This window comes from Phyllostomus hastatus, unplaced genomic scaffold (genome assembly GCF_019186645.2).
Source record: "Phyllostomus hastatus isolate PE091 unplaced genomic scaffold, TTU_PhHast_1.1 phas_contig_152, whole genome shotgun sequence".
Lineage (NCBI taxonomy): Eukaryota > Metazoa > Chordata > Mammalia > Chiroptera > Phyllostomidae > Phyllostomus > Phyllostomus hastatus.
Window position 1 is genome coordinate 14807827 of NW_025333622.1, and position 20433 is coordinate 14828259.

At 37.1% G+C, this 20433-nt stretch overlaps 1 protein-coding gene across 10 annotated transcripts in view; it reads left to right on the forward strand.

Moving 5' to 3' along the window:
• Positions 1-20433, forward strand: part of ERC1 (ELKS/RAB6-interacting/CAST family member 1) — a 564233-nt gene that overhangs the window by 113544 nt on the left and 430256 nt on the right. For 4 of the 10 annotated variants that reach the window (XM_045830455.1, XM_045830456.1, XM_045830457.1 and 1 more), the window contains exons 4-6: positions 7681-7755; positions 13463-13618; positions 18105-18272. In XM_045830455.1, coding sequence (XP_045686411.1) covers positions 7681-7755; positions 13463-13618; positions 18105-18272 — 399 coding nt within the window. Of the gene's footprint in view, positions 1-7680; positions 7756-13462; positions 13619-14853; positions 14947-18104; positions 18273-20433 lie in introns of all 10 variants that reach the window. The other 6 variants (XM_045830450.1, XM_045830453.1, XM_045830451.1 and 3 more) reach the window with 2 other exon arrangements.

The window sequence follows — 20433 nt, forward strand, 5'->3', positions numbered from 1 at the left end:
TTTGGGACTCTCTGGGCTTCCTGGACTTCCTGGAAGTCTATTTCCTTTGCCAGATTATGGAAGTTGTCCCTCATTATTTGTTCAGGTAAGTTTTCAATTTCTTGTTCTTGTTCTTCTGGCACCCCTATAATTCAGGTATTGGAACATTTAAAGTTGTCCTGGAGGTTCCTAAGCCTCTCCTCATTTTTCTGAATTCTTCTTTCTTCTTCTGTTCTGGTAGAATGTTTATTTCTTCCGTCTGGTGCAAATTGTTGATTTGAGCCCCAGTTTTCTTGCCTTCACTGTTTGGTTCCCTGTATACTTTTCTTTTTTTCACTTTGTATAGCTTTCACTTCTTTCTCTGTTTTGCCACCATACTCAACCATTTTTGTGAGTATCCTGATTACCAGTGTTTTGAACTCTGCATCTGATAGATTGGCTATCTCTTCATCATTTAGTTGTTTTTCTGGAGTTTTGCTCTGTTCTTTCACTTGGGCCATATTTCTTTGTTTCATTGCACCTGTTATATTGTGAAGGGTGGAGCCTTAGGTATTCACCAGGGCAGGTTAACCCACATCGCTGTGTTGTGGTCCTGTATGTGGGGAAGGGGTCAGAGAGGGAACAATGCCACTTGCTCAGCTTTCATTCGCCTTTCAGTCACTTCCCCTGCTACCCACAAGGAAACTGGGCCCTTGTGGTGCTGATTTCCATCCAGGTGTGTGGTTTTGTGTATGTTCGAGGTCCCTGTGGGCCTCTCCAACTAACTCTCCTGTGAGGCTGGTAGTTTCTCCTGTTGCTTCAACCCCTATAGGTTTTTTCAGTCACAGGTTTTGAGGCTTTATTTCCCTGCATTGGAACCCTGGGTTGCATGGTCTGTCTCGTTTCCCAGTTGTTTCTTCCGCTCCAACAGCTGCTGCCTTGTCCACCATGGTCTCCAGCTGCCACCTTGCCCTGAGTCCTCTCCATCCTGGCTACCCATCTCCATCCCTCCTATTGGTCTGGATGTTTCTTTTGTAACTCTTTGGTTGTCAGACTTGCATACAGTTCAATTTTCTGGCAGTTCTGGTTGTTTCCTGTGTTTAAATTTGTTGTTGTCCTTCTTTCGGTTGTGTGTGGTTACAAAGTTTATTTACCTGCACCTCCACCTTGGCGGGAAGTCCCAAATTGTGTTGATTTTGTGGGGAGTGAAAAGTAAATGGGAAGCTGACTGAAGCACTTAAAGGAAACTAGTATCATGATTTGTTGATGCTCTATCAAGATTACCCCAGTGCTCTCTTGAACATGGGCAGAGGAATTGGAAGAAAAGTAACTAGAGGCTATCTGTGCTTAAACTAGACTGGAAATGGAGTGAAATGGATAAATTCCAGAAATATTTTGAACATAGAATAGTTAGGACCTGCTTTTGAATTGTTTGTGGGAAATGAAGATCTGGGAGGAATTAAAGGAGACACTGGTGTTTGACTTGAGCCAGTGGGAGGCAGTACTGTATTTAACGAGATGGGGAAGACTCATTTTTCATAAGACTTACCAAATTAAAGAGGAGATGATCAAGAGGTGGGGTTTTTTTTTTTTGATAAAATATGTTTGAATCCCCTATTAGATATATAATAAGAAATGCAAAAGAGCAGTTAGACATATGAGTCTTGAAATCAGAGCAGAAGGCAGGCCTAGAAATTCATTAGTATCTTAACTGAATTTTAAGCAATGGATTAGATTAAAGAGTTTAAATGAAAAGGGGAAACGGGTTTAGGAATGATTCCATGGTCACTATAGTACTTACGGGCCTAAGTTAGAAGCAGGAACCTGCTAAAGAAACAGAGAAGGAAGAACTAGAAAGATAGAAAGAAAAAGAAAAGTGTGGTGTCATAATAGTCGAGAGAAAACATGTATATAGAAGGGAGTGGGCCACTGCTTTGAATGCCTCTGAGAGTTCTAGGAAGATGAGGACAGAGAGGTGTCCATTGGGTTTGGTAACCTGAAATTCATTGTTGAATTTTGATGAATTGTTTGAATGGAGAGGTAGTGAAAGAAGCCAGGTTAATAAAGGGATCTGGTATGTCTGAAATATTTTACATTTAAAACAGAAGAGCAAATGGGAAGTGAAGAAAGAGAGCTGATGTATACCAGCAGTCTGAAGGCTGGGGTATTTGTACACTCTGGAGTTACCAGAGACTTCCCAGGGGGCATGTGAGCAGCATCGGGACAATTCCAGATTCTCGGTTTCCATTTTTCCTCACAACTTGCATTTTAGTTGGCTGAGAACATACCTTTGAGTTCTTTTTTTTCTTTCCCTTTTACAGTTGAACTTTGTCCACTCTAACTCCTACTTACTCTTCAGCTCTCAGTTATTCCTTAGGGAACTTATCAAGATCTCTAGAATTGATCAAGATCTATTACATTTTTCTCTTATGGACATTTTTCTTCATAGCACTTTTCACATATTAATCATACAGTTATAAAAAATTATTTCTTCATTTCACAAATATTTGGGTATACCATTGTGCTAGGTATTGTTTGAATGCTTGGTATAGCTCACGGAATGAAAAAGAGAAAAGACCCCTGAGATAGTTGTTATGTTTATAATAATAATATGCTACTAGAAAGTGATAAATGCTAAGAAAAAAGTAGAACTTGGTTAGGGAGATTGGAAGTATGTGTTAAAGGTGAATTCCAACTTTAAACAATAAGAATAGGCCTCTTTGAGAGTTTGACTTTTGAGCAGACTTAGTTAAGGGAAGAAGAGAGTCAAGCAGAGGAAACAATGAATATGAAGGCCTTAAGTCAGGACCAGAACTGTCATATTGAGGAAAAGCAAGGAGGCTTGTGTGTCTGGAAACCAAGGGGAAGAGAATAGTAAGAGTTGAAGCCAGGCAAGTGATGGGGCCAGGTCGTGTAGGCCTCCTAAGCCAGCATAAGGACTGACTTTTGCTGAGTGAAGTGAGGAGCTTTTGACAGTGTCAAGGATGTTTGACTTCTGTTTTAGAAAGAACACTCTAACTGTCCTATTGTGCACTGGGAAGTCAACTTTGGGAGACTGTTGCTGTAATCCAGGCCAGAGATTATAGTGACTCAGATTATGATTTCAGTGAGGTAGTAAGTTGTGGTGAGTTTCTGGAGACATTTTAAAAGTCGGAAAAACAGTATTTCCTGATGGCTTGGATGCAGGTATAAGAAAAAGGAGACTTCTAAGTTTTTGGCCTAAACAGCTGGGTTGACACATACCATTAATAGTGATGGGACAGATGGAGCAAGTTTAAAGAGGAAAAATTAATAGCTCAGTTTTTGACATATTAACAGTGTGATATCTATTAGATATACACATGAAGATACTAAGGAGGCAGTGGGACATACAAGTGGATTTTAGCAGGAGGTAAAACTTGGGAGTTATTATTAAGTGGGCAGTGTTAAAAGTTATGAGACTCGATAAGAACACCAAGGGAATTAGTAAGTTGAAGAGGAGGACTAAGAATTGATGCCTGGGGCACTCATAAGGAGTTAGGCAGAAAAGGTATCAGTAAGATAGGAGGAAAAAACTAGTATCATGTCTTGGAAGCCAAGGGAAGAAAGTATAATAAGGAAGAGGGATTAAGTAACTGTGTCACACACTGCTCATAGATCAAGTAAGGTGAAGAGTGAGGATCAATCATACAGCTTTTAGCAATGTGGCGGTCATTGGTGACTCTAATGGATTGTTATGTGATTATTTGATTAAAATTTATTTTTTCATGGTAGACTAAAAATTTTATGATAAAAGGGATCAACTTTGTTATTTCTCATTATTTATCTCCCCAACTTGGCATAGTTCCTGATATGAATAAATAAATGAATGTGTAGATCCCAGAATCCCTAGATGGGCCATAGAACTGGGTCAGAGTTATATAGCTAAACACAGTGTCTCACCTCAGTCATGCTTTTCTATTGGTTTGATGAGGACAGTGCTGCTGTTGGTAAAGGGCACAGGCACAGTGGCTTATTCCATTGATGTCACTGACATGCTCAGCAACCACTGGAACTTCTGTCTTTCCTGAGTCTGGATGCTTGAGGTAACCGCTGCCTCTGCTATTCATTGCCGGAATTGTCTCTAAATGTTCATGTTGCTGCTTCTTTATGTTAAGATTCTGATTCAAAGTAAGTGATGTGTGTGTCTGATTGGGGTGATCAGGTAGGTCATGTGTTTGAGTTTTAACTGCAAGAAAGGTTGGGAAAACAAGTATGTGTGAGGTAGACTCTGCCTTAAAATGTGGAGTCCCAAGCATAGAATAGAGGTCAAATATCACATAGCACTCTGTTCACTGAAGGGCTAGAGAGTAGATTTGCAGGTTATCCTTAGAAGGTTTATAATTGGATCTGTGGGATTTGGGGAAAGGGCTGCCTTGGAGGGTTGCATGTGTAGGTTGTTCACTGAACAAGAGCTACGTGCTGATGGATAAGTGGGGCTCAATCCATGTTATGGTGAGGCTGCATCTACCCCAGAGGCGGTACTTTTCTCTGATTCACATTAAGTTACTCTGTGGGCTAGTGGGGGTTCTGGATTGGGACTATAGGATTCAGAAGAGTTCCAAGGAAATGTAAGTCTGTGGATAGGATAGGGGAAGGAGCAGAAACTATGCATTTAGAGCTAGGATAATTCTGTTATGGAAGCCAGTCCAAAGTTTTAGAGATGTTTCACCCTTAAATCCCAATGTGGTACAAAAAAAGAAAAGTCAGCTACTAGATGGATTTTGGAGAGGATATGGATTGACAGCAGCTATTAAATTTAGAACAAGAAGGTCCTTTATTTGATATTGTAAAGGACGTGGCCTAGTAGAGTGGTGAAGATGGAAACCAGCTGATGATAATTTGTTCATTTATTTATTCATTCCTTCATCCAACAAAAGAGAATGGATGTGGAGGAGAAATAGTTTTTAATGATGACTTACATGTCAGACAGTATCTGAGAAGTACAAAAGACAGTTTTTGCCTTGAAAGAGTCCATAGGCTGGTATGTTAGAGAAGATTATTTCAAATATAATGTAGTAAGTGTTAAAAGGATAGCTGTGTAGCATTTGGTATGAGAAACAAGAGGAAGTGCACATAATTTATCACAGGAGTAGGAAGGGGTTAAAAGATTCCTTCTTACCTAATTTTTGAAAATTTGGTAAGATTTCTTATTCATTCATTGGACATTCATTTTTTAAATATCTGTTAAGCACTTACCAATGTATCAGCTACTATTGTAGGTCCTTTGGATTCATCAGTGAATGAAAGAAAGACACTCGCCCTTGTGGAGCTTACATTCTTAGAAAGGGAAATAGAAACACATAACAAGTAAACAAATTACAAATTATGATAGAGGATACGTACTATAGGAAAAAAAGTAAAGTAGAAGGGAAAGGACGTATGTGTTCTTCTGTCAGTTTTAAATTTTAAAATAGGATAGGTTACATTGAGAACATTGAACATTAATTTTTTAATGGAAGATTTCAAAAAACTGAGAATAGTATAATGAATCTCAATATAGTTATTACTCAGATAAACTAGTTACCAAAATTTTGCCATACTTGCTTCATGTATCCCTCTTCTCTTCTTCTTTTCACCAAGGATTTTAAAGCAAATTCCTGGCATACTCTAATTTACCTCTACAGTCTTTAGTATGCATCTCTAAAACATATGAACATTTTCTTGCATAATCACAATGTGATTATCACATCTGATAAACCTGATAACATAGAAGAGGTATTTGAACCAAGACTTGAAGGAGAAGAGAGTTTAGGCAACAAAAACAGCAGGTTAAAGGCCCTAAGGAACTGGAGAATGCCTAGCATATTTGAGGAACAGCAGGGAGCCTGGTGTGGTCGAAGCATGGTGACTGAGGGAAGAGTGGTAAGGGGTGGGGTCCTGTAGGCTACTGAAAGGACTGTAGCTCCATTTTGAGCCAGATGGGGAGGCATGACAGGGTTTTGAGCAAAGGAGTGGCAAGATCCACGCCTTTGTTTATGTTTAAAAGGGACACTCTGAGTGCTGTCTTGAGAATAGACTGTAGGGAAGCAAGATAAAGAGTGGGGAGCCTAATTAGGAGGAGATTGTTGGATTAAAAGGTATATTTTTGTTTGTGGCTCACTCCACGGGGTGGCAGTGGAGATGTCAAGAAGTGGTTGGATTTTGGACATGTTTTGAAGGTAAGGTTAACTGGGCTTTCTGACTTGCTGTGGCTTGGTAGAGAAAGGAAGGCATTGAGAAGACTCATTGATTTTTGACCTAAGTAACTGGAAGGATGGAGCAGGTTTGGGGCGCAGAACCAGAGTTTAGTCTTGGGCACGTAGAGTGTGAGGTGTTTGTTAAACAATGAGTGGGATATACAGGGGTCCGGCAGAAGTAAGGTCTGTGTGAGTGTGTTTGGTAGGGTAATAATATGGGTGTAATAATTTATAGTTTTAATTTGAACATTTTACTTCAAATGTCATATGGTGTGCTTGAGTGTGATATTGTTATATTACAGAATTACATGCTTATGATTTTGTAATAAAAGATTTTGTAATAACAAAGGGGTGTTATTTGTGCCAGACCCTATATTTAAGTCTACAGTTAGGAAGAAAGGTAGCAAAAAGGGTGGTGTGTATTAACAGTGATTTGTGCCATAGTGTCAGCAGCCAGATGGGGTGTGTGTGTGTTCAGAAATTGTTGGTGTTTAAACTGTTGACTTATAAGTTAGAACTCTTGTCAGTTCATTATGACTACTCTTTCAGGAAGTGATAATTCAGTGAAGTTTGCAGTTCTGTTTTCTATTTCTCTCAAACCATTCTTCCTGGTCAGGCAAGAATGAATTAATTAGGCGAAAGGTATAATTAAAGTATTATACATTTCTTTTTATTATGGTTAAGCACTTTCAGCTGGAAAGTGTTCATTTGTGTATTCCTTGTGGTCACTAGCTTCTGCCCCAGGGTACTTTGGAAGTACTGACTAACTCAGAGATATTCACAAAATAGGACAAAAATAGCCTGAGGTGTTCTGGTAACTTTAGGTGATGTTTGGAGACCCTAATTGTGATACTTCTACCATCACCTCCTTTCTTACAAAACCTAAACTCACTAAAATTTAGATGAAAAAATAGCCATGTTTTTCTGACATTTTTCAAACTTGAACTACTTAGGAAACTTACTCAGCAGCCTTACTACCTTCTTTTTCTTTCTACTTGTAGCCCCACTGGAGAGAGATTTTCATCATAGGTAGCCAGGTGGTTGCTGCCCTGGGAGTGGGTATTTTGCAAAGGATGTTGTCAACACAAATGCTCTCCTAAGTAGCTTTGTGCAGTGTAGACTGCTTTTATTCCTCTTTTTTAAAAGGAGATATTTCTGATTCCCTTTTTGGATTATTTGGAGTTGATTACATTCCTTGTATCTCTTGGAGTCATGTGGAGATTGACACACCAACCTGGAGATGTCCTATAATTTCAACTGTCGCAGTAGCTGGGGTCTCTATGACTAATTGCAAATGACTAGGTGTTCGTTCACATTGGGGCCTTCCTATGCTTTCTGAGCCTGAATGTAGTCTGTGGTATACCTGTTTCACAGAGAAAGGTTGGGGAGACAGAGAGGGATCAGGATGTCTTAGAAGGCTGGGATGATCATCTTTTGTACACAATTACTCTTTCTCCTCCCACCTGTCTTTTTAAATGAGAGTGGAAAAGAGGACACTTACTCTTTTTTTGGTTCTCTTGTATAGGAGATGCATCGGAGATTTGAGAATGCCCCTGATTCTGCCAAGACAAAAGCTCTGCAAACTGTTATTGAAATGAAGGTACGTGAGAATCTAATAATCTTGGGAATCAGTACACATGTAAGTGATCATACACTGCCGTGTGGGAGTTTTAGAAAGTGGTATATAATAATATTTTACTCATTTTGTAAATTAAAAAGAAATAGTAAGAATTAATGAAAATGGTACTTTAAAAGAACTTCAGTCTCAGTTCATTTTAATTGTAGCGCATAACTCATATTGGACTAAAAGGGTTGTCCGACAATTTCTTTAAGTCATCTGTCTTCAGATCTTTTGATCTCAGGACCCGTTTCTAGTCTTAAGACGACATGCTCATTTCCTTGACTTTAAAGAAAATGTCTGCCAAATATGAAGTCTGAGTAACCATAGCTGTCTGTTACATGTTCTTTCTAGTAAAAATAGTGTTCTGTGAAAAAAGTACCTAATTTAGCTTGCAACTCAAAGAAAGTACACAAGTGCTGTTCCTGGGAATAGTCATCACACTTCTTCCAGAAGTGCCTAGCTCTTCCTATTTTATCACATAGAATATCAAAAAGATGTGTGCTTAAAGGTTGAGATTTATTAAAAGTAATGAAGTAACCTAGGGCATTAAGTTAAGCAGTCTAAAATTTTAAGCAGTTTAAAATTTTTGTATTTATTGATTTTAGAGAGAGAAAGGAAGGGGGAGGGGGATAGAGGTAGATAGATAGATAGGGAGAGAGAAATGTGGATTTGCTGTTCCTCTCACTTATGCATTCATTGGTTGATTGTTGTATGTGTCCTGAGCACAGATCGAACCTGCAACCTCGGTGTATCGGCATGACGCTCTTAACCTACTGAGCTACCCAACCAGGGCCAAGTTAAGCAGTCTAAAAATTTTTTTTCTTCTTTTTTTTTTCCCCCCCTGTGGTGCTACTGCCTGTTGTCCTAAGGCACCAGTGGTTTTGTCCACCATTGCTTTTATACCTTAAGTGGAAATGTTAACACAGTAGAAAAGGCAGATAAAATCATAGTATTGAGTTGGGCAAAAAGTTTGTTTTTTTCCTTTTTTTCTGTAAGATGGCTCTAGTAGTACTTAGCTGTCTTTAACTTCATTTGAAACAATTTTGTTAGCTTGTACTTTGACAGCTGTCATATCAGCGTGCATTTAAAAATAAAACATCACAATTGGTGAATTTTTTGTATAGCCATTTTAATATTGAAGATGGAAAGAAATAAGCAAGGTTTTCAGCATATGCTTTATTATTTCAAGAAAGGTAAAAATGCAGCCCTGGCTGGCGTAGCTCAGTGGATTCAGCGCAGGCTGCGAACCAAAGTGTCGCAGGTTCGATTCCCAGCCAGGGTACATGACTGGGTTGCAGGCCATAACCCCCAGCAACCACACATTGATGTTTCTCTCTCTCTCTCCCTCCCTTCCCTCTCTAAAGATAAATAAATAAAACAAACAAAAAAAAAAGAAAAAAGAAAGGTAAAAATGCAACTAAAATGCCAAAAAAAAAAGATTGATACAGTATATGGAGAAGGTGCTATGACTGATTGAATGTGTCAAAAGTGGTTTGTGAAGTTTCTCATTGGACGATGCCCACAGTCAAGCAGACCAGTTGAAGTTGATAGTGACCAAATTGAGACATTAATTGAGAACAATCAGTGTTATACCACACAGGAGATAGCCGACATGCTCAAAATATCTTGAAAATCAATAAAGTTATTGGTGAAAATGAAAAATGGCTTTTATTTTATGGAAAAAGCCATGCGGGCTTTTTGGCCAACCCAGTATTATTAAGAAAATAGTTTTGATTATGCAGACTTACTGAAAGGGTCTGGGGGGCACCCTCAGGGTTCTGCAGCCATACCTTGAAAACCTCTGCTTTCAGTTAATGAGTAGTTAGAAATCTTTAGGCTACACAGTATGGCAGTAGGTGGTGAGGAGCTTGCCATCAGAGTTACATTCCCCGGATTCAAAATCTGGCTTTATTTGATCAAATGAATGACACAGAGCAAGTTACTTAACCTTTCTCCACCTCAATTTCTTTATCAATAAAATTTGATAATAATAGTACCCACCCCATAGGTCGTTATGAGGTTTAATTAGTTAAAATAGTAAAACACTTTGGAGACGACCTGGCCCATAGTAAACACTCAATCAGTGTTTACTGCTGCTGCTACCATTATTATTATTATTAACATGTTCTTTCTTAACAAAGCTGAAAACTTCTTACCTATAGGGACACATCTCTTTCTGTCTCTCTCCTTCTTCATATCTCTTAAAAATTTGACACTGTGTTTTGCATTGTGGACCTTCATTTAATATTTGTTGATATCACAAGAGTTTTTAGTTTTTGATATATAAATAGTTTTATATAAATAGATGCTTCTCAAGTGCAGTGTAAGAACTGTTCTTTTAATTTGCATCATTTCCTCTTAAAACTTAGTTTATATTGTGCACATCTTTATTCTCAGTGGGGAAGGATTTACCAATTCTAAATTAATAGATTCTGGATTCTTTGTAGTTAGACAATTAGTAGTCTTGTAAAGAACCTTTAGAAAGGCTTAATTCAATTTTCACATTTCTCGCTAGTTTATTTATACATGTTACTTTCTGATCCCTATTAAAGCCTAAGACTAAAACACGTGAATGTACCTACATTCGCAGAATTATTTTACTCACCTTCTGACAAAATGGGGAAGTGTAGTGGTATTAATTGGTGGTAGATCTATTTTAAGTTCTGTCATTCTTTACCCATTCTCCTAAGAAGCAAGAGATTCTGAGATTCTGGTGGCTCAGTGGGTTCAGGTGGGTATAATGCTGAAACCACAAGTGAAGTAGTTAAATTGCTGAGTGTGTGGCATGAGCTGGAGAGAACTCTGAAGATCTAGAGTAGTCTTCAAGGGAAACGGGAAACAAAGATAATTGACAGACAATAAAAGAGCCTAGAAATCATCTTTGAGGTGATGTAATTTTTCTCCTCCTTCCTCCCCCATTTTTCTTTTTCCTCTTACCCCCTTCCTCTTCCCTTCTCCTGCCTTCTTCCCCCCTTTCACTTTTCCCTCTTTACCCCTCTTCCCTCTCATGCTTCTTTGCCTTTTTTTTCTCTATTATTTTCTTTTTCTTTTAGCAGTGGAAGACCCCAAGAGAATTACTGCATGGCTCTAGGGTTAGAGTTCTACTGGGTAGATATAGCAGAATTATTGGGATGCAAATGAATTGAGAGTAATGGTGAAAGAGTCATTTGGATGATCAGTCCTGGAATATAGCCCAGATAGGAAGGAGGAGAATTTAGAATGGCTCAAGCACTGTCAAAGTTAGGGAAGTGGAGACCTCTGTGAGGTTAAAGACCAGAAGATAATGAGAGTCATGGTGTGACGGTCCTGGGAAGAGAGTCCTGGGTAACGAGAGGATCCAGAGTGCAGTCCTATAACCTAGATAGCTAAAATGGGCTGAGGGGGAGGTCACTGGAATTAAGGACATCAGAGGATTCAGACATTGAAATCCTTGCATGGGGGCCAGAGGCATTTGAAGGAAAGATTGGTGCCAAAGTCTAGTGACTCAGAAGTCCCTCGATGGCAGCAGTGAGGAAGGTAGAGTAAAAAGGAGCTTTATATATGAGCTTTGAATCAAAGGGAACAGCAGCTAGCAACCAGGATGCCCATACTTTTCCCTTGTTCCTTTGTGGTGCTGGGGGATTAGTGACCTTCACCAGAAAGCATTTGGGGACAGTATATGTTTTTGGAAAGCCTTGTATTACTTGGAACAGGGAGGCAACTTTTGAAAAAAAAAAAGCCGAGGAATTGAAAATTTAATAAGGAACACGATTTCAGTAAGTTTAGTGAGATTGGTTGATTAATGATGGAAGACCCAGGGCTGGGAAAGTACAGAGCAGGGAGATGACAGAGACTTTATTGCCTTAGTAGTACACATTCTAGGAGTAAGAAATCTTATCAGAAGAACCATCCTCAAATAAACCCAGCCTGAGTACTGGTTGAGCTGGGACTGAAACTACCTGAGCATATCAGGCATTCATTTTCTGGCCCGATTTCAGAGAATAGCCTGTCAGGTTCTTTTTCTGGGTAGTTTATGCCTGCCTTGTGGCTTTGAGAGCTGTGGTCATGATGCTTTTTTGGGGAGAAGCTTTTATGGTACATGGCTTGGTAGTGAGGGCACTCATTTGGTCAAGAGCTGCCTCTCTATCTGTTGGGGTTAGGGGAGATGATGAATAGTGTTTCTTGGTGAGCTCCTTGTAGGGGCTTTGTAGAGGTGGAATCTGCCTGTGATGTGCAGAGCTGGAGTTCTTAGCTAAAGGCTATTTGCCTTGTGTGGAGTACCAATGGTATTAGAAATATACTCCCTTGTTCTGTGGGCTGCCTTTCATTGCCACCCAGGCTAATGTCAGAGGTGAACCCTATTTCATTCTTTTTCACCTGTGGGTTAATCACATGCATATGCCTAGTATTTTAGTCATTCTGGAGGGAGTACATCCTGATGTCTCCAGGAAGATTTATAGTCATTTCAAAAGTGAATTGTCAGATAGTGCAATTGAAGTAGTTGTCTGAGGCCGGTGATTTTAAATGAGCAAATAAAAATCCTGATTTAGGTTTAGAATCTGTGATTGTACTGATCAATACATTTAATTTTGAACCAAATGTAAGTTTACTTTGAATAGATTTGTAAAAGAAAGTTTTTGTTGTGATATTTTTAAAGGTAATGTAGTGCAAGACAGGGGAGTACATGCTCCTCCTTTCCTCCCTGAACCTAAACATACCTAGTTGTAGTTGTTTCATGACATAAATCCTTTAACTTTTATCTGCATGCTTTAAGAATTATGATGGCAAAGAAAGTCAGTCCAGCAATCCTAGAACTAAGTGCAACAGGAAGTCATTCTCGAAATTACCTTCTAAAGGAACAGTTTCTCTAAAATGCCAAATAAAATAAAAACTATACATAATTGATTACCTTTAAGGTCTTTATTCTTAGGTGAACAAGCATATGCAACTGTTGATATAAATGTGTCTGTTCTATATAGTTTTTTTGTACTTGATGGAATCTAAAGTGATCTTCCTGTTATTGATGACATCTAAAGTAATGACTAGATATTACAACAAACAAAACCAAGAAATTGAATATAGAAGGATGTTCTAGTAGATATTTGGTGGTGGTTATGACTTACAAGGACAGTGATTTTTAAAAAAATTATTATGATAAACTAACTGTTAGTGTGATCATTTATCCCTTTGTTTTTCTGCAGTGGGATGTTATAAAATCTTAATTATCATAAATATAATTATACACATTATTGTATAAATCTTTGAAACCCTCTTACACATTTGCACCCCCTCCTTTGTGGGCAGAAATAAATCTTTATGGAGTCACAAGTAAAATGATAATATATATCTAGAAAATATTTTACTGTTAATATTACCAAAATTGTCACTAGATATTTACTGACCATAAAGGACAAAAAATCTTTAATCAGTTTTCTGTTGCTTTTGCTTCTTTAGTTAATTCTCAACTTTAATCGAAAGGGTGCAGATGGGAGGAAGAAATAGGGGAAAAATCATACTACAGGTATGAGTTGTCCTCCTTTCACCCAAATTACCATAAAGGATATATTTTAGAAGCAAGGTATCAATTGCTAGACAGCAGTTTTCCTGGATATTTATTTTTATTAAATTTAACATCTTTAAGACTGGGTTGTTTAACTTCTCTGATTTTTTGTGAATACTTAACATCTAAATCTTCCATTGTCTTCAGGATTCAAAAATTTCCTCTATGGAACGTGGGCTCCGAGACTTGGAGGAGGAAATTCAGATGCTGAAATCTAATGGGGCTTTGAGTACTGAAGAACGGGAGGAAGAAATGAAGCAAATGGAGGTCTATCGGAGTCATTCTAAATTTATGAAGAATAAGGTAATGGTGTGTGATACTGTAAATTTAAAAAGATGATGATGAACTTCACAGTGTTTTGTCAGACTTTAGGGAAGAATACTTCGAAAATAATTCTTTCAAGTGAGACATCTAGTTCTCTACCTCTTTTTTAAAAAATTATTTATTGATTTTAGAGAGAGAGAAAAGGGAGAGAAAGAGAAATACACATTGATTTATTGTTCCATTTACTTATGCATTCATTGGTTGATTTTTGTATGCACCCTGATGGGGCATCAAACCTACAACTTTGGCATATGGTGGCGATGGTCTAACTATCTGAGCTACCCAGCCTGGGCCTAGTTCTCTACCTTTTGTGAAGTATTTTTAAAAGTCAAAACCCTCAGAGGGTGAACTCAGCACCCTCATATTTTTGTTTTCAGAAATGGCTTACATAGAACCATGTATTTTTCTTCAAATATAGTTCCATAAAGGAAAGCCCTTTGCTCTCTCTCGGAGAAGATCCATTTGTATCGGGTTTATTGTTCCCCTTGAGTGCTTGAGGTATATATAAAGTAAGTTGGGTGTCACTGAGACACATCAGTCTGTACTTATTAATTCACTCACAATATTCTTTTCCTATATCTAAAGCCATTATAGGCAGATTGGAAGATTTAGTTATTACAGTTACTAATTTATTAGGTTTTTGTGGTTTAATTAAAAATTATAATTGTAATTATAAAATATTACCTAGAAAATGAGTATCCCCCTTCCCCCTGCCATATACCAATTGTATCAGTTCCCTGATTTTTCAGAAGTGAAAACTGTAAAAGGAATGATACAGTTATTTTGTGGCCTCTTACTGTGTTACCCATACTTGGCATATAAATCTTTAGAATATTTCTCTATTATTTTAAGAATGTTATCAATGACTGCTGCCAATTTCATGTTAATTTGAAACTTACAGATGCACATATCCACCTTACTGTTAGTTAATTAAAAACTAGCTTACTGTTAGTTTTACTGTTAGTTCTTAGCCCTATTTGAGAACAAATATGCTAGAGTATAAGCTTTGCTTCCCATTTGCTGATGAGCATATTCAAGTTCATTTAAAAAAACTTGCAAAAATAGAGAAACCATCTAGGGTCGTTTGAAGAGGTAATTAGGGAAACAGATTTGATTGTGTTATATGTAATTGTTATTTCCAGTTTCTGATTCAAAAGCAGATAATAAGACCAAAGTTGACACATAAGTAAAAAAGAATAACAATGTCGTGACAGGTAGAACAACTGAAGGAGGAACTAAGTTCGAAAGAGGCTCAAGGGGAGGAGCTGAAAAAGAGAGCGGCTGGTCTTCAGGCTGAGGTCTTTGCCGTAAGATTTACCCTTTTGTGTGCAGTGATCCCACAGTGGGACCCTGCTAGCTCTGGCTTCTGGGTGGCTTATACTTTCATTTTCCATGGTTGGCAGCTTTTGCCCAGTACTGGCACTAACCAGCCTGCTCTGCTCTTTAACCAACTCCTGTTCAGCAGTTTGAACCATATGTCACTTGTGTGCAGTGAGCCCTCACGTGTTCTGAAAGCCCTATACCTGGTTCTTTATTGTTGTTTTCACTGTATGGATGGTACTTCAAAGCTTATTTTTTCTCAACTTCTTTCCTATTACTAGAGACTTGTTGGCTTACAAGAATGGTAGTCTCTTTTTCTTCTTAGGTATATGCACATGTTCTAGGTCCATCACCTAGTATTTATTTGAATTTGAAATTGTTGAGTAAAGTGCTTTATCTTCATGTGAAGACATCATCTTTAAGTCCCCATTTGGTGATTTTGCAACAAATGTTACTTTGTTTAGAACAGATGTATTGAAAGTGATTAACTTATTTACAGTTATCTAGTAAATCAGAGTTAGCATGAAAGTTATTAAAAGTCTCTAAACCTAGTTCATTCTTTTTTCTAAGGAACTTAAAATTCATTACAAAATATAATAATAAAATATCTAACACTTGAGCACTTATTATAAGATTGTATAATGCATCAACACAAGTCTGTTATCAACCCCAATTTATAGATGAGGAAACTGAGGTAACAGAGTGGTGCTTAGGAAGTGCGGCTGTAAGAGGCAGAGTTTGATTTTTATGTAAGTAATCTGGTTCTAGAACCTGTGCTCTTAAGCTCTTCACTCTGCTACCCTGTACTAGGCTGTGTGCACATTTGGCACACAAGTGTCAGAAAAAACTGCTATTCTTAAAATAACTGTGGGGTAAGACTGGAATGCAGCATTAAAAATATTGTATGCTAATTCGGTGGGTGTGCTATTTATGGACTACTTTACAGATAGAGAAGGGAAACATTTTGTGTGAAAGAGTCTTAATTTGGTTTGTGTTAACCATGTATTATCTAGAGGAGAAGTAAATCCATAACTTCTCTTTTTTTATTCTCAGCAACTATTAATTAATTTTTTTGTGTGTTAAACAACAGGCTAAACATATTCCATTCATTATTTTATTTAATCTCTGAGCAACACAGTGGGACTGGTTTACTCTCTCCGTATTACTGATTAGGAAACCAAGGCCTAGAGGTAAATAATTACTAAAAGACACACTCATCTTCATGTGTAAGATGAGTGTAAAGTCTTATATTCCTAACTTTTAAGCAGAATTTGTGCTTCTAAACTATGCTTTCCATTTAGAATATTTCCTTTATTTTCTCAGTTTTTATGGTCAATGTAACATTATTGGAAGATTAATAATGCAGATGATAGGGAGCTGAGATTTGGTTTTTTTTTTTATTCTAGAGAGAAAGAGAGAGAAACATTAGTTTGTTGTCCTCTGTACACTCCCCAACTAGGAACCGAACCCTTGCTAGGCAAGTTTCCTGACCAGAATTAAACTCATGACCTTTTGGTGTACAGGATAATGCTCCAACTAACTGAGCCACACTGGCCACGGGGGAAACTGATATTTTAAATTTATTTTTGATCCCATGATGAGAAATTTGAGTAATCTTTAAGCCATACATAGTTGTTTAGCTGAGGAAGTGTTAACACTTTGAACATTCCTCCTGAGCATTCATACAAATGCATTTTTGGTGCATTGTGTATGTTAGGGCTAGGATAATACTAATGTTTGATGTTTGTTGGTAAAGAAATGTCATGAAAGAGACACTATACCATTATAGGATGTGGTAACCCCGGCTGCATATCTATATAACAAGATGAAAATAGTTGCCATTTACAATTACCTTTCACTGGTGTACTTAGTATCCTGAACTGCTTTAGATGCAACAAATACACAGATATTTGTTGACTGAATAGCTATAACTGTAAATGGAGACTTTATACATATGAGAAAAAGGCTCCTCTTCTTGCTGAAACAGAAGAGGAAATTAGAAATTTATTTTTAGGGTTTTTAAAAACTCTAATTTTAATTAAAATTTGTATTTCCTCATGGAAAAATATTCTGGAAAGATTTGTCCATTATATCCAAGGTTATTACAATAAAATACTTTATGTATATTCTATTAAAAAATACTGTCTGTTTCATCAGTGATACTGAAATTACTGGCTTCTTGTCATATTTACACTTCAAATAATTACTCTAACTTTCAGTGCACAGTTACTGTGCTAGGCATTATACATAATGTAAAAGTAGATCTGACTTCTGTGAATTTGACTTACATTTAGAATAAAAGACTTTTTAAAAGGTTCTTAGAAACACAGAAATGTAAAGGAGATGTTAGAAGTAAATGTTTTCTAAGTTCAGATGAGAAATTTATAGGAGGAGGAATGGCACCTGCTGACGTATGGCTCACTCTGTGAAATCACACGTGCAGATTCCTACAGAACGAGCTTCATGCAGCCTCTGTGTAGGTCATCGCCACTTCGTTGAAATGATGTGTTGTAGGTGATACAACTTTGTAAGTGGAATCTTTTTTTAGGTCAATACTCCAACCTCATCAAAGTTATGTTTTTAAAAAGCACATATTTATAATGTCTTATTATACAAAGTAGCTTTTACGATAAGGCTTTTATGTAAACTTTTGTTTGAGACTGAGAAAAAGATTTATGAAAAAGTAAAAATACATCAGTGGCAGCTTTTGAACTTAAATTTAGATAGCAATACTAGGACGTTTCTTTTTTCCTTCTGAATTACATCTACACTAATCCTGCTTTACGTTCTGAAGACGGCTGACTTCACAAAATGAAAACCGTTTTATCAGAACAGTGTTGTTCATATGTCTACTTCTGTCTTGTAGTCATCTAACTGACTTGGGATTTTTCTCCTTCCATCTTTTTCTAAGGGATTTCAGAAAATGCTTAGGAAACACAATACGTGAAAAGTGGAAATTTCCTTATTAGTCAAATAAGCTTTATGGGTTTTTTGGTGGGGGGTGGTTTTCTAAGATTGGATTATGCAAACAGATGAATTAATGCTGCTTTTAGGTGTATATCTTGTGATTTAGACCTGTCAGAGATCTAGATCAGAGGTGGTTGTTTCATTTCTTTTTCCTTATAGAGTCTGTTTTCTTCTGTAGATTGGTCAGGTGAAGCAGGAGCTCTCCAGAAAGGACACAGAACTACTAGCTCTGCAGACAAAGCTAGAAACCCTCACGAACCAGTTCTCAGACAGCAAGCAGCACGTCGAAGTGCTGAAGGAGTCCTTGACTGCTAAGGAGCAAAGGGCTGCCATCCTGCAGACCGAGGTAAAAATGGCTCTGGGATTCAGAGGGAGTTGGTTCCTTGGCACCGTTTCCGCTTGTTATCTGTGCTTTGTCTGTTATGCTTGGGTTTGGGAGATAAAGAATAATCTTACTGATTTTTTGGCAGTACGATCTGTTATTGTAGTTTTTGGATCTAACAAATTAAAATGGTTGCAGTTTATATGTTTTTAATACTTTGGACTTTGATTAAGTCTGTACTTTTAAGTGTACTTTAAATTAACACTATGAAATGAAAACATAGCCATAAAAAAGAAATCTAAATGAAGCTTTTGTTCTCACCCGTGGTAAATCTTTTGGTCGTGAAAGTCAGTGAGTTTAGTTACCCCATGTTTCGATCATTATGTGTTCTGAATTTTTGGTATGATAAATAGCTTTTTATGTAGGCATACTGTAGCATCTAGAAATGTTCTAGGTAGAGCTCGTTTTGAACTACCCATCATTAGGTAATGTACCTTCATATCCTATTTGAAAATAAAGTTAGTACTTTTAGAAATTTTAGATTATCTAGTCTGTCAGCGCTGATTTTAAGTAGGAATACTTTAAGAATTTCCAGACAGATGAAAGTATCTTAATTTGCTGTGGGAAGCTGTTTGGATTTACTGTCTTAAATGATGTAAATATTTTTTTAAAGATCTTAGTATTTCACTGAGGTAGGAATAGGTAAGTAGTCCTGCTTTACAGAAGAAAAAATAAAGCATACAGTGTGGTTTAGCTTTTCGTTTTCTTTTGGAGAACCAGATCTAGGTAAGTAGGGCATAGTTTGAAGGAAAAGGAAATGGGGAGTAAAAAGAATGCATGAAAACATCATAGAAACCCAGAAGATCAGAATTTCCAAGTGAGGAAGAATGTGAAAATGACCAAGACTATTTCATGTAATGTTTTTGCTCCATTTGGGATTTTGTTGAAAATGAGAGATTTGGATGACTTATTTGTAATTTTCTTAAAACTTAAAATTCTTTTCTATTTTACCATGTTTTATTTTATTATATCAATTCCATTCTACCTCAGAGGGATATTTTGGGTATAATTAAGACTCACAGTTGTTAAGAATCATAGTTACTGAGTTAGAACTTTAGCCTTACCACTTACTACTTAGGTAGGTGCACAATTTGGGGCATGTTATTTAACTTCATTGTGTCTCACTTTACACACTTGTAAGATGAGCACCTACCTCATGAGGTTGTTGTTAGGATTAAACTAGTTTATTCATACCTAGGACCTGGCACACGCAGTGAGGTCTGTGTATGTTAGTTACGGTCATCATGGTAATTTTAAAAAATTAATCTTTATTGTATTTTTCACCATTACCATTTAGTCCCCTATACTCTCCTCCCCCCAGCAATCACCACACTGTTGTCCATGTCCATGAGTCCTTTTGTGATAAAATCAGCTAATATATAAACTTTTCTTTAAATATATAAACTGTTAAAATATTCAGGAACATGGTTGATTTTCTTTCTATTAGTATAATAAAAGGTCTGCTCTTTCATATTTTTATTAAGCCAAGTTTAGGTTTATTTAGGTAATTTCAAATATAAAATTATCTGGAAAATATTACTTTTGATGTTATTTATGGCTTTATAAGTTTTTCCCTTCAGTAACTGGTGTGCATGCAGTTCTTGGAAAGGGTCAGAAGAGGGTGCTAGTGTTTTACACGTGAGCCTACTTTCAAGTTTGCTGCTGCAATAGTTCTGAGTGGAAGCTGCAGGCATGCAAACCAGAGAACCAGGCAGTTAATGATAGTGCAAGCATTTAAAAGTTTGTCACATTCTAATAAATGACTTCTTCCTCTCGGCAATCCATCCTTCTCTTTGTGTCCCTCTCGAATAATGTTTTTATTAACTAGGTCTCACACAGATGGGCTTGTGATTGGTCTTTTGTACCATAGAGAATAAAGACTATTTGTGGTCATTCTTGAATGATTTCTGTATTTGTTTTTAGCCATTGTAAGTGTAACTGAATTTCAGTGATTACCTCATAAGTTACTGGGACAACTGCTCAAATATATGTCTAGTCTTAAAATATAACACTATATATGTTAACTTCCCTTTGAATTTGAGATGATTATAGAAATGTAATGTACCTACTTATTAGCATTTACTTTTTTTCCTTAAGTGACACTTGACAGGAGTAATTTTTTTCC